Source organism: Nothobranchius furzeri, chromosome 19 (assembly GCF_043380555.1).
Source record: "Nothobranchius furzeri strain GRZ-AD chromosome 19, NfurGRZ-RIMD1, whole genome shotgun sequence".
In the NCBI taxonomy this organism is placed as follows: domain Eukaryota; kingdom Metazoa; phylum Chordata; class Actinopteri; order Cyprinodontiformes; family Nothobranchiidae; genus Nothobranchius; species Nothobranchius furzeri.
Window position 1 is genome coordinate 20,642,249 of NC_091759.1, and position 14,732 is coordinate 20,656,980.

Genomic DNA, 14,732 nt, shown 5'->3' on the forward strand with positions numbered 1-14,732 from the left:
AAACAAAAAGGGAAATTTGAGACTGGCCCACAACTTCAACATCTGGCTACCTTCTACATTTTGTTCCCAGGAACGTAAATTTTACCAAGTGACTCGTTTGTCTCCCTCCTTAAGCAATTGAGAAGCTGGACTTCATCAGGACATGTTCTGGCTTAGCTCAACCTGCCAAGACGGGCTCTCCCCTTTGTTTGAATGCTCGTAAAACCTTTTCAAGGGTTATTCTGGAAGATTCCTAGCCTGGCAAGCCAGACTAAATAAATGTATTATTTAATCTGGCCATGCTCCATTGACGGCTCTCGGTTGTGGGGCGGGTTCTACCGTTGTCTTTCAAATGATCTCCGCATTCCACTGGACAATGAATGTGACATCTTGTTTCACTCTGTTGCATCATCCCACCCACCAGGCATATAGAGTGCCCTGATTGGCCCACAAAGCGGATAAAGCTCTGTGATTTGTTCACTAAGCAGATAGAGCACTATGATTGGCCCACCATTATGGACCAATCACAGCTCTTTATGTGTTTGAAACCCCTCTAGAGAGCTTTGATTGGCTAGCCAGAGTCCTGGTAGGAGCTGCGGAGGTTCCAATGGAGTGTGCCTAGACTTTGCAAAGCAAGAATTTGGTCTAGTTCACTAGGCTAGAAGATTCCAGGATTCAGCCTTCATCAGAACCCTGGTATTTTTCTGTTTATCTAGAATCAAAGAAGGTGTTTAGGTTGTTAACCCTTAAAATAGAAATCAAGGTGCTCTAAATTGGAATCTTATCAGCCACAGACCTAAACTGTTTGTTTTGTTTTCTTTTATGTTAAACTTCTGTCAGTTTGTGTTTCACCAGTTCTAAATCATGCCAAAGTGATATTGTCTGGTTTAAGACATGAATTTCCATTGTTTTGTTTGATTTCCTACGAGAAACCGGAAGTCTGCGTGTTCGTCAAGGCATTAATAGTTGAAAACAATTTGGAACAGTTCTGATTCTGCACCGTTTGTGAATCTGGAATCGCGCTCTGAATTCCACGTTTCGGTGCAGCTGAGTTGAGGACCTTAAAGTCAAGCCACAATGACTACGTTTACATGCAGCCAATATCCGGGTTATGATCGGGATAAGGTTGGCATTCGGGTTTCTGAGTTGATCAGAATAACCCGTTTACAAGCATAAATAGAAAGAGTTACCCCTAACTTGCATAACCCGATTTAAATGCGGACGTTGGGGGTAGCGTCAGGACGTATGGACTACGTCCAGACGCACTATGCCTCCTTTCCGATTCTTCTTGTTCTGGTATCCGTGAAAACAACAACATGTTTCCCAGTTCGGAAGAGATAGCGACAGCGTTTGTTTGCACTTTAGTTTCCTCGTCACTCCAAAAGTGTGGTGCTGTGCCGCGACTCGCCATGTTGCTCCCAACTTGTTGTTTACTTCCGGTGTTCTGGCGCATGCAAGACGTCTCGCTACTCAAAAGACCAAGATTCCTTGCGAACAGAGCATGCGCAGAACACACGCTTTGATGGGGATATCCCGGTATGCGTTTACACGACCAAACATTCGGGTTAGAAAGGGGTTACCCCAGGTGTAGTAACCGGTTATGAGCATAGCCGGGTTTATGGCGGTGTTTACATGGACCTGCGGAACCGGGTTATTGTGAATATTCGGGTTTTAAAAGGGTTACTGGCTGCATGTAAACGCACTCAATGTGGGAACGCATCATTCTCCAATCCACAGACGCCCGTTGGCCAACTCAGAGGCCAAAATTCCTACAGTCCCTGAAAGCACCACCGGGGCTCCTCAGGCTTACCACAGCCTACGTTTGGTCATCCCTGGGTCTGTGAATCATTTTCATCTGGCTGACTTTTCCTGATAAGCTCGATTAGTGAATTCAGACTTAAACTTTATGGCTTGTTACTCCCGATCCCAATTCCAGTTTATCTCTCAAGATTTACTTTCTTTCTCTGCCGCTCATGAATCATTATTCACACACACACACACACACACACACACACACACACACACACACACACACACACACACACACACACACACACACACACACTCCTGTATTCCTATACCATAGGAACACACACACATGCTCAATTGTTCCCCTTTACAGAAGTTATTCCTAATATTTACTATAACCCTGTGTCACCAAATCTCCACCTTATTACAGACTAGGTATGTCATAGCACTGTCATAAAGCTTTGGTTTATTCACTTACGTATCCTCATGCATGAAACAATAAGCTGTGTTTGGTTCTTTCTGTAACTGATGTTTGTAATAAATTCACAAAACTTAAATCGTGCCCGATCATTGGCCAAGCCATCTCGAGAATAGCCGGCGCATTCTGACAAGAATTCAGCTTTCAGATTAAAAATGTGGGGTCAACTTTGAGACTGATTACATTAAGAAGATAAATATTAAAACCAGTGTCCCAGTTCACACAGACAAAACTGGGTGGTGCCCCGATTAATAGGGCTGTAGCGACGCATCGATGACGTCGACGGCTCGATTTTAAAAAATCGTCCACGTCAGATCTGGTAGTGGACGCACCACGCCCACTTGTTGCATCCCCAGGAGTTTGTAAATAGAGGAGGAATCTGTCTGTTTTTCCTCCAGTTCGCCATCTTCTCCGCCTTCACTAACATCTCCACCAAATACCGAAGACCCTGAACAACGTCCGTCCGCTACTAGATTCCTTTCGTGTTTTGTCCGCCTTCGTCTCCCGGCAACGAACAACAACTTCCGGGGTCAGATGCGCTGCTCCGTCTCCGCTGCAGATGTAGAAAATCACCGGGAGCGTTTTTCCCTTCATTAAGGAGCTTCTTTCAGACACGAGGAGAGCTGTTTTGGTGGTAGCAGTCTCTCCTCCGTGCTGGTCTGTTTGCTGCTGGGTGTTTTTGGTTTATTTAAACTTGGTAACTTGAACTTAACGTTGGTAAAGCTACTGTTAGCATCTTCGCTAACAGCTTCTTGCGTTTGGATAAGCTGTTACGTTTTGGTTTAGAGTTCATCTTTTTTGTGGTGCAGATCTCCCTTTTACTACATTTAGAGTGTTGTGGGTTTTCGGTTTAGTTTAAAATATCACCTTAAGTTTGGTTTAACCACCCAGTTTAGAGTTTGGACCTTCGGAGATCCTTATTTTGGTCCAGAACCCAGTAGTCTTTGCCCAGTGGGACATCCCTACTTATTAGTACTTTTGTTTTAATTCCCCACAGGCAGAATTAGTTATATTATTCCCAACCTGTGGATGGAAAGATTTATGTTTTTTTGTAGTTGTAAATAAACCTGATCATCATTTTAGCTTTTAAATCCCGTTATTGTCCCTTCCTTTTTGCACACGAGCCCAACTCCCCAGGAAGGGTCGTAACACCACTCGCCTCACGCACATAAGTGACCAAAACAAAGCAGCATGGAGACACCCCGTCTCCAACCACCTCTCAGGCAGCAGCCTGCACTCCCAAGTACACGTCACCAGAACATAACCAACCGCAACACAATAAAAGCAGTGTTATACAAAATGGAAGGCCTGTAGTGTTTATTCTCTTACAGTAACAATGTATCACTTTTTTGAGGAATTTATTTTAGATTTTCTGGTTTTGCTTAATTAATTAATTAATAGAAAAATAATCCCTAGATTAATCATCTAAATAGTCATTAGAATAGTCGACTATTCGATAAAATAATCGTCAGAATAAATATATATATATATATATATATATATATATATATATATATATATATATATATATATATATGTATTGCTACAAGAACATTTGCATAAAATTTGTTTTTAAAGTAAAATATTTGTTCACATCTGAATATTTTCTTTCTTTCACAGAATCAAAAAAAACATCACAGATTAAATAATAATTATAAATAACGGCCTTCATCCTCACCACTGGGTCCTCTCAACTGTCTGAGCCGACGGCGAGTCCTCACTCAGCCGGTCTGTCAACAGGAAGAAAATGTTGTGTAACAGCATATTTATACTAGTAACACAGGATTTAAAATACAAAACACAGCCCCTTGGTTAACTGTTAGCTGTTCTAACAGCTGCATTCATGAATAAACTATTAGGATCAGATAAAAGTAGAAACATGTTAATTACAGAGACTCAAAACAAAAGAGGAGAAAATAGATTTAACACTGAAGCCTTCAGCTTTTCACACACAAAGGTAGTAAAGTAGACCAGAGACAAAACACCCAGAGCTACAGGATTCAAGGACACGGATGGAACAACAGGAAGATGAAAGGTGTGGAAGAAGGTCTGATCCCGTGGGAATGGACGAGGCTGAGAGTCCAGGAGATAAGATAAAAACCCAGAGTCCTTGCCCACGTCCGCTCGTTAAATGAATGAGCAGGCGTGGGCGAGGAGTTGCAGGGACAACCGGTGAAGGAGTAGATGGATTCACCTTGCCTTGACATTTTTGAAATAAACGTTCTCTTGTATCCTAGAGTTTCTTTAACTAAAATTAAGTAGATTAAAAACGTACATGTGGCCCAGAAAATAAACCCTTAAGGGCGACTTAAAGGTGCATTATGCAGGAATGAAGCATGAATGACATCCTGTGGTCAAATATGGGTACTGCAGCCAGTTTTCTACGCAATGAAGCTACTTTGTCACTGAGTTTCATGTTCGTTATGGATCAGCACCAGAAGATGCTAGCTGACAAACGACGACGAGTCATACACACTAAGTTGATAAGTAGATGAATACATTGTCTTCTCTGGTGTTAGCACTCTTGGGTGTTTTACAATAGGGAGAGCTTATTACGCTTATTACGGTAGTTTTTCTCAGCCATTAGAGGAAGTGTGGTTGTTTCCAATTCACCGTTAGCATTGTTAGTAGGGCTGTCGCGGTAACCGCAAAAATGAAATATCGCAATATGAAGAAGCCCACCGCGCTGCATCATGGGCCACCGCGATTACTGAACTTGGTTCAACTCAATGATGCATGTTGAGAAGGATGGCTGCACTGGTATCAAAACGAAACGTTACTTCGCTCCTTTGGGAGCACTTTGGTTTTCAGTACGTCAGCTGCTGCGCAGCCAGAGTCCTTGGCCGAGACAGAGCTGCCACCAGCGGCAAAAAATAATAATAAACGCTCGGAGACCTGCTGAAGTCCCGGACAAGCACTGCTTCTGCAGCCGTCCCGAAGAGAGTTTGAGCCGAGCTGGAGCTCACTCGCTACCTGCAGGAGGAATGCATCCACCCTAAAGAAACCCCCCGTGACACGGTGGAGCAACAACCGGGAGAGATTCCCTTTGCTCGCCAGAGTCGCACGCAGGTGTGTGTGTTAGTACAACGAGCGCACCATCCGAGAGGGTTTTCAGTGTTGCTGGAAATGTTGCCACCCCTCTCAGATCCTCTCTCAAACCGTATATGGTTAACATGCTGGTTTTCCTTGTATGTAACAAGGACGTGACCGAGCTATAAATCACCGTCATTCGTGTGTGTGAAAGTGAAATGATAGTGCGCCCGCCCCCTGGCGCGCGCGCGCCCGGTACATGTAATTTTTTATGCTTGATTTTAAACAACTAAACAAAATGGGGACTTGTTTCTTATTTGTTAGATGCTGCAGCCAAATTTGCATTTAAAAGTTTAACCTTCTCCTGAATTTTGTTGTTTTTAAGTTCAGTCGGACTCTGACTGTCGGAGAAACAAACGTTACTGCGATCTGTGTTGTTACTGCCCTTTGATCTGCATTCAGTAAAGTGTTATTAAAGAAGGCACAGCAATTTTTAACCTTTTTTAAATGTGTAAACATTATGTTTAGATAGTACTGCAATAAAAAAGGGCTGCAATAATATCGCACACCGCAATATTAAGCCACCCTGAATCACCGCAGGAGGAATTCCTCAACCGCGACAGCCCTAATTGTTAGCTCAACGTTAGTCTCCGGTCTGCTTCACCTGATATTAAAGTAAAATAAAAAGATGCCGTGACTTCAAGAAATAACTTCTGGGTCGCTCCTGTTTACTGGCTTCAGCTCTTTAAACAACTCTGGAGCTTTTTGCCTGCTGGTGTTGAATTACAAATGCCGGTGCGGCAGCGTTAGCTTGGAACACTCTGTAACCTCACGGGCTCACTGAGTGCAAACGGTAACTACGTCCCTCTTTTTATTTGAAAGGAGAAAAACTGACAACACCCCCGCCCCAGAGAATAAAATGTGTTTCAGTATTTCCTTCCTTCCAACACGACAGACATTAGACTGTTCTGTGATTATTTCACTGTAGAATTCTTACATAATGCTCCTTTAATAGTGGCATTACCCTGGTTTACAAATGCCGGTGCGGCAGCGTTAGCTTGGAACACTCTGTAACCTCACGGGCTCACTGAGTGCAAACGGTAACTACGTCCCTCTTTTTATTTGAAAGGAGAAAAACTGACAACACCCCCGCCCCAGAGAATAAAATGTGTTTCAGTATTTCCTTCCTTCCAACACGACAGACATTAGACTGTTCTGTGATTATTTCACTGTAGAATTCTTACATAATGCTCCTTTAATAGTGGCATTACCCTGGTTTAATTACCTTCTTTTAACAATTTCTGACTTTTAGATGTTCAGAAAATTTCTCATGTTATGTTTTTGTGGATCCGAGTTTTGAAGATTTAAAGAGCAAGTCACCCCCTACCAGAGTATTACTCCACTCCCACTTCATATTTGAAAAATGCAACAAATGCTGTTGCCTAGCAGACCGAGCGGGCGGAGCCGCTAACAAATACACACACACACAGGCTCACAACGACATTGTGACATCATATGGTACCAGCTAACATTCTAGGGTACCTCTTAGCCAATAGGGATGGCAGATTTAAATTCAAATGCAGTGCAGAGTTTTTACCTGACAACGGCACAACACTGACAGTTTTAGGCAGAAAATTTAAATTTTAACTAAAATGCACTAAAGTGCAAAACTGTTGACTACACGTGTCTGCAGCACGATTAGACACACATTTATGTTAGAAAAAAAAGTTGATTTGGGGGTGACTTGCAGTCGTTCACAGACTTCCGTTTACATTTGGCTTTCGATTCAGTCTGAATCGAAAGCCAAAATAGGATAATCTAAAGAAATGAGTCTGAACTCAAACCTTTTAGACAAGTGCATGAGTGAACATTTGCATGTGTCTGGTTGACTAGGCTGCGTTTAGGCAGACGTGCAGCTGTAAACACGAGTTATCAGGTGGAACTCACTCTGCCGGGAGGCACAGGCCAGTAGACTGAGCACACTTGGGTTCTCTTCGCCTTTCAGGTCTTTCACCATCTTTAAAGCTACAAAAACACCAAAAGAGAATTACAAAGTGTTTTTATTTTGACCATATCAGTGAACAGGAGAGGGTCGTCGTCACCTTTATCGAACGGAGAAGTCCAAACAAGTCTGTGCAGCTCTGGACTCAGCACGAAACACTTGAGAGAGAAGAGACAAACATTCACCTCCTTCATCACACGAGATGTGGTCATCTATGGGTCTAGCGACATACCTGAGCGTCCATCTTGAAAGTTAACTCCCGCTCTGCGATTGGCTGGATGATGTCATTTAAAAATATGTCCATTTGTAACTTTTGGGGGAGATCATCCAACTCCTGCCAGTACATCACCTCTGAGTGGTACTTCCCCTGGAAAACACACCAACCCGTCATTCCGAGCTCCACGGCGATCGGGTCCGTGGTTGCGACACCTACCAGGTACTTCCGCTGGTGGTCGAGGCTGACCATGTGCTGGCAGATGTCTTGTCGAGAGAGCGTCATCTCACAGCTTTCACACAGAAAAAAGGTTTTCAAATTTCCAAATCCTCGACACTCCCACACAGAGGCCATACCTGGTGAGCACATTATCTCAGACGCGTTACACAACGTGACAGCCAGCTGCGGGGAGGCGAAGCCGTGAAGGAGACCTACCGATGACGTGTTTGGTTTCCAGCTTAAGGGCTTTTAGGTAATGGGACAAATAACTGGAGCCTCGAGCTTTCCCTCCTGTAGCAGACAGCAGAAGATTGCAAATGAGCTCATTACTCAACCTGAAATCAAACCCGACGGCTGAACACTCACCCACTAATGTTGTGGTCTGTGCCTGGGACACCCTCTGCTCGCCAGCTTCTGCTTTACGGATTGGTCCCGACGGGTTCTGCTGTTCTGATGTTGACGCGGCGGTGTGCAGCTGCAGGCGGCAGCGCTGAACAGGTGAACGTTTTTGTGGACTTTGGTCCTGCTGCCCACAGGAATCACTCTTCCTTCGTTGTCTTTCAGGAGCAAAACGACGCTCCGAACGGCGGGAATCGCTCACCACCTCGGCTTCTGTGGAATTAGAACAAAGGCGATGAAAACATCCAGTCCAGATGAGGTTGCGAGTAAAGATTAACATCAAACCTCAGAACAAACCCGTTAAAGCGTTAGTCTGAGAATGCAGGACGGGGTTTTGCTGACGCCAGGCCTCCTCACCGACGTGGCGTCTGAGTAACGGGTCCTCTGCAGGACTTTCCTGTACGATCGTCTCCGGGCACATTTCTGAAACAAAAGTATATCCAATTTGGCTCAAATTTTAAACTTTTTCTTAAGTTCTGTCATGAAATCTCATTTCAAAGAGAGCTGTCTCAGTCTGCACACCCCCCAACAGGAAAGGCTTCTCAGATCTCTCAAATGAAGGTGTGGCAACATGAAGCCGAACCCATTTCTGACTCAGATCGCTCCATCAGGAGTCTAAAGCCTGAGTCATGCTTCTCCGTCAGCTCCAAAAGGGAGAGACACGCACGGACGGAGACATTTTACCCTCATACTCCTGGGGAGTGTTGCAAAGCAATTCCCCGCCAGGACAGCAGAGGGCGCAGCACTGTTCTGTGGTATCCTGTCATGCATCCGGTCCAAGATAGTGTCTGCCGCTAGTTATCCTTGGCTCTCTTTATGTTTTTGAGGGCGCGATGGCGGCGCCCTGACCAATCACAAGCTTGCGTTCTCCGTCTCGACGGACGGATGTTTAGAAAAGAGCTCGACTCCGCCCGTCCTTGCGGAGGCTCTCCAGCAGGCCCGCAAGGACGGATAAGGGCGTTGCGTGTCTCCGCACTGACGCAGAGCTCAGGCATAAGGCCCAGCTAATCCAGCCAATATATGACCTGATCCACCCCTTCCAACAATCTTAAACGTGCCAGATTAATATAAGGTCTCTAAAGATAATCTTATCAGATAATCCTGTCATATGTGGTGTGTTAAAGCGCTGTGGTCCACTCAAGAGCACGTGATTATTTAAACTGCCACACGTGTGGTCTGTCCTGTTTGAAAATTGTCCATCCATTTTAGATTCCTGTAGTGTGAACTAATGTTAGTAGGGATCCTTTTCAACTAAATGAAGGATATCATACCTGTCACGTCCTCAGAATGAAAGCCAGGTGAACAGATGGGTTTTGTGACGCACATCTCCATCACATCATCATCATCATCTAAGAACCGGTCCCTGACGGAATCACCCGCAGCCAGATTTTGATCTTCAAGCTCGCCGGACTCCATTTCTGTTTCCGACCAATGTAAACACTTAAAATCTGCAAAAGTTTCTGGTTTTGTAAACAAAGTGAGCCATGTTTGAGTTCTGACCTGACAACTGGACCACCGCTGTCTGGTGCTGGTTTTTATCCTCCTGCTTTTTCTGGTCACATCTCATCGTCTCATCACGAGAAACAAGCATCCCTGAGACCAAACGGAAACAGGTTTGCAGCATCACAAAAGGGAGGATAACCAGATCATTATTAATAGCCTTTAAATTTACCGTCGTCGGAGCTCGAAACTTCACACGGGCTGCAGATTTCCGGCTTCAGAGGCCCTGAAGCATCAGCGGTGGGACACGAGTCATGCGACTTCTTCAGTTTGCCCATCTCCATCACTTTCTCCACAGCTGAGAATAAAAGAGGGAAAAATCACAATAGAAATAGATCCATTTTCTTTAATAGGATTTATTGTGGTAATCGCATTCGTAAAGCTAAATCATATTTAGATAAAAAGAGATTTTCCAGACTGAAATACTTTGTTGTGAAAAGTTTAAAGACCAAGTTCAACCCATCGGCTGCGGTCTCTACTGTAAATGAGTGCCTTGTGAGTCGATCTCTGTGGGGGAAAGCTCTGGCGCTCCTGTTTCAGGAACCAGAAGTTAACTGGAGCAGACAGAGACAGGAGACGACAGGGTTTGGAGTTTGATTTCCTGATATTTGGATATCTCTCCTCTGATTGGCCAACAGCAACACAACTCTACCACTGACGTGTTTGCTTTGCAACGTTGATGTTTTAGCTCCACAAACAACTCAAGCCTGGAGGAGTTCTGCTGTGGGGTTGAGTTGCTAATGCCAACAGTTAGCTTCTACCAGCCGAGATGTTCTCTGCTCTTTCCTTGACACTAAAAGCATCAGCGTGTGTGTGAATGGATAACCGATGCACTGTAGTGTAAAGCTTTCTTTATCTTGATCTAATGCAGGAAATAGGGGTAGAAGACCATTTTCACGTTCAGCCTGCATGTGAAACTCAAGCGTACCACCCATAAATGGTTTCTCAGTGAACTTGGTCTTTAGGGATGATTTTACCTTTCTTGTCTGACAGACGTCCCAGGTTTAAGTACTCTTGTTTACTGACTTCCAATTTCTAGAAAACAAACAATAGCAACACAATGAACAATACCTAAAGGCAGCCATGTTGCTTTTTTACAAAACACAGGAGATCACTTAAAGCTTCTTTCCGGAGTATTTCTCTTATCCGATGGCACCATCTAGTGGCTGACAAGCATATCACACAAAAACGCTGTTCCTGTTCTTTTTTAAGATGGCGACTTCACGTTTCTGTTTATAAACGTGCGTCTTAGCCGACAAACAGCTAAAACATGTTTTACGAGTATTATTCTCATGTCGTGTTGTGTTTTCATACATTTATATTTTAGAGACTTTCTTGTCCGTGAAAAGTTCATCGGCTCTGCATCAACCGAGGTACTTCCTTAAATTTCAAGCGCCTAAGCGGCAGTCTAACGCGTTCTGGTCGGTGCTCAGTTTCCTTCTGCCGGGCAGGGGGCGTGCTTAGCAAAAAAAGAAATAAAAGACGTATTGATTATATTATATCACAGTACATAAGATAATCACTTTTACGGATTTCTGACAAATCATACCTAATTTCTGAAAGAGGAAAACTCCAGAAGGCAGCTTTAAGATCTCTACCTCTTTAACAGGGTTAGGCCTTTTATGTCCTAAGTGCATTTTTTTGCGCAGACAGGTGTATTTTTGTGAATTATTTTGGCTATGCTGCAACAATTTATCTTTTTTTTTGGGAGAATGTGTATTTTGGGGGAAATACTAAAAATATTTTTTTTAAATTCCCTTTTGTAGCGTTACTGCACTTTCATGTAAATATTTTTTTTCTATTAAACCTAAATATTAGCGTATATATTTTTTATTCTGTCTGGGTCAGGGCATTTGCAGACTCAACTGATATTTTTATGTTTTCTACTAGATTGCACGTTTTGCCTATGTATATCAGGGAAATAACTAACATTGCATTCAAATAAACATTAAATTAAAATATTTTTCTGACCATTTATGACAATCCAATGTGCTGAAAATTCGCCCATAAAACAAATCATCTGGACAGAACACACAAAAAATGTTTATATTTTTTCATTTGTTTACATTTCTGGTTATGATGATGCACCTGACAACAAAGGGGGAAATAAAAAGGTTAAATCTCAGGAATGCACAAATATTTTATCATACTTTGTGAGGATGGAAGCCAAAGACAAAATTCATGTAAAAAAATTTGAGTTATTAAATATTATATGAGGAAGAATTGTGTCTACATTTATTTGCGCACTAAGGTTAAACTTGTGGTTTTCTTTTTTTTTAAGAAAACATGAAATTACACAAAAACTATACAGTGAGCAAAAACGGTTTATGCCTATTTGTGACATTTCAAAGGCTGGGACAGTTTAACCCCAAAAAAAGTCATTTGAACATAAAACACAATTTTTTTTAATTGATTTATAAATTTTTGTACTTTTTTCCCCACAATTCTGGTACTGATCATAAACCTGGCAATAAAGGGGTTAAATCTCAGAAACGCACACATTTTTTATTATATTTTGTTAAGGCTGAAGCCAAGGATGAACTTCATGTAAAAAAAAATTGGACATATGAAATATTATGTAGTATTTCTATAGGTAGTTTTGTAGGTGCATTTTTTTGTGCTCAAACACCAGAAACGTTAGAAAATTAAAGGTAATATAAGAGGTAAATTACTAATAAATATTAGGAAAAAGATTCATTGTACTTGAATTTAATGAGCCTCAGTTTGGACAGATTAGCTAAGATTTCAGTTAAGGCCGCTTACAAAAGGTTTCTATAATCTCAAAAAATGTCATAAAATCATTTTTAAATTCACACCAATGGTTTTATGGAAAAATGGTAAATGGCCTGTAATTGATATAGCGCCTTCTAGAGTCCTGGAACCCCCCCAAGGCGCTTTACAACACAATCAGTCATTCACACATTCACACACTGGTGGGGATGAGCTACGATGTAGCCACAGCTGTCCTGGGGCGCACTGACAGAGGCGAGGCTGCCGAGCACTGGCGCCACCGGTCCCTCCGACCACCACCAGCAGGCAAAGCGGGTTAAGTGTCTTGCCCAAGGAAACAACGACAGCGAGAGACTGAGCAGGGCTCGAACCTGCAACCTTCCGATTACAGGGCGAGCACTTAACTCCTGTGTCACCGTAGCTGCTGCACTAGCTACTTCGGCACTTCAGAGTGGAACGTCATAATATCTCATCCAGGAATTACAATAATGTTGAGATTTATGGCAGCATTAAGTCCTGTGAAATGTTTGAGACTCCGTTTGTAATCAGCTCCTCAATCAGAACTAATCCGTTTCTCCCAACTGAGGTTTTTCGTAAGCAGACTTCAGCGATCTGAACCGTCGTGATAGAGGGTTAACGGTGCAGAGTATAACGATGTGTTCTGCATCACCTGAGGGTTCGGAATTTGTGGCAAGCCTTTCTCAATTTTGGCCAACAGGGCCACCGTATGGCTTAGTTTCTCCTCCAGTTCAGACTCCTTTGCGACCCATTTGGGGAACTTCGTTTTCACGTATTTAAGCTGGTGGTTAATGCTGGTCAGGTGATACTGACTGGATGAGTTTAACTTCACTGAACACAGCCGACAGTAGACCTGCTGCTTTCCTTCGCACGTCACAACAATCAGCTCATCCACCCCTACAAAACAAAAGGAACAAATCAGATTAGCGCAAAGCTACGCAGGTGTGAGAAATGAGTTCGGAACTAAATCAAAGTGAACGTGCCAACTTTAGCGAGGTTTCCGGCTGGTGTCTTGCTGGTTGCAGACACGTGTGGGGGGTCTTTGTGTCGATTCTTGTGTTCCGAGCTGGAAAGCAAGGTGGCCTTTGGGCTAAGAGCCGTAGGCGAGTTCCTCTTGTACGCATTTGCATGTTCTCCCTCTGATTTGTTCACATGAGAAGTCTTAGCAGAGGGGTAGTCATCAACAGGTTTAGCCACGTTAGCAGCAGGCACGGAAGCTGCAGCTGAACCTTTAGATGCTTCCGCACTTCTGGGACCATTTCTGCTGCCAACATTTGCAGCAGCAGCGCCAGAGGCCGATTTCACCTTGGATGCACTTTTATTTGTCATGGAGGCAGACTGGGGTGATGCATCCGAGACGGTAGCAGCACAGGTGGAGGAGGGTTTAGGCGCTTTAGGTGCAGATTTACACACGTCTACAGAGGGAGTGGGTGCCTCTTCTTTTATTCTAGGAAATTTCAGTGACGCAACGGTCGTGTCTGGAGAAACGATTTCAGAGCCTTTAGGAGGCAAACTGGTTGTGGTTGTTGAGATAGTGTGCCGATGAGGTTGCACTAAACCAGCCCGAGGGTTGTGGTGCTTGAACTCTTGGTCTTGAGATGCTTTGCACAAAGTTTCAGTCCTTGCAGACGAGTCTGGCATTGTGGCATCACCTTCTAAATCGTTGCACAGCTCCATATCCACCACCTTTGAGATAAAAAAAAAAAGTTAAAGAAAAACTGGAAATCCTCACATAAACAAGTTCATCGTGGGATCTGGGTATCGGCAAACTTCTGACAACGTCCGTGGATTTATTTCTGTAATGTCCCATTTGATAGAAAACACGGCCACGAGATCTAGAATGGGCACAGAATCCGGTCTTGCCTTCGACTCATCAGTGCCACCCATGGCCATAGACGTAATCTTTGGGGGGGGGAAGGGGGAACATGTCCTCCCACTTTTTCATAAGGCAGTTTCATGATTTCCATTTGTTTTTACTGAAATAAAGTAGAATGTGGTGTTATTTTTTATTTTAGATAAGTCTAAAAACTACTGGAAAACTTGGTTCCTCGCCCACACAGAGGCATTTTTTGGAAAATGTATTGATAGTTTTGTTGAATATATTTATACAGTTTTAAAAAAACTAATTTTATTACATCGTAAATGTGGTTTGATGCTTTGATATTTAAAAAAATCAATTAAACATTGATTGCAAGAAAACTGACTCTAAATCCTCTTCGAGTCCGTCTAGGGACAAAAGGTGGAAATTAGCTGTAGCTAAAAGCGGGCTGCGGTTTGACTGTTTTTTATGTACTTGTACCTCTCCCTATTGAAATAAACTAAACAAAAAGATGTGGTAGATTTTTATAAATGTAACCTATCTGTTTACTTTTGTTTAAGTGTTCTAATATTTGAGGAGATTGGCCCAGAAGTAA

The 14,732-nt window shown here is 43.1% G+C and overlaps 1 protein-coding gene across 1 annotated transcript in view; it reads right to left on the reverse strand.

The window, feature by feature from the left end:
• LOC107394807 (uncharacterized) overlaps positions 1–14,732 on the reverse strand; it is a 77,026-nt gene that overhangs the window by 2,507 nt on the left and 59,787 nt on the right. The window contains exons 32-45 of the mRNA XM_015973929.3: positions 13,302–14,004; positions 12,971–13,215; positions 10,548–10,605; positions 9,743–9,868; positions 9,571–9,663; positions 9,342–9,488; positions 8,368–8,493; positions 8,038–8,283; positions 7,888–7,962; positions 7,672–7,808; positions 7,471–7,605; positions 7,339–7,396; positions 7,184–7,261; positions 3,885–3,936 (exon numbers count right to left, since the gene is read on the reverse strand). Of these exons, the coding sequence (XP_015829415.3) occupies positions 3,885–3,936; positions 7,184–7,261; positions 7,339–7,396; positions 7,471–7,605; positions 7,672–7,808; positions 7,888–7,962; positions 8,038–8,283; positions 8,368–8,493; positions 9,342–9,488; positions 9,571–9,663; positions 9,743–9,868; positions 10,548–10,605; positions 12,971–13,215; positions 13,302–14,004 (2,279 nt within the window). The remainder of the gene's footprint in view (positions 1–3,884; positions 3,937–7,183; positions 7,262–7,338; positions 7,397–7,470; positions 7,606–7,671; positions 7,809–7,887; positions 7,963–8,037; positions 8,284–8,367; positions 8,494–9,341; positions 9,489–9,570; positions 9,664–9,742; positions 9,869–10,547; positions 10,606–12,970; positions 13,216–13,301; positions 14,005–14,732) is intronic.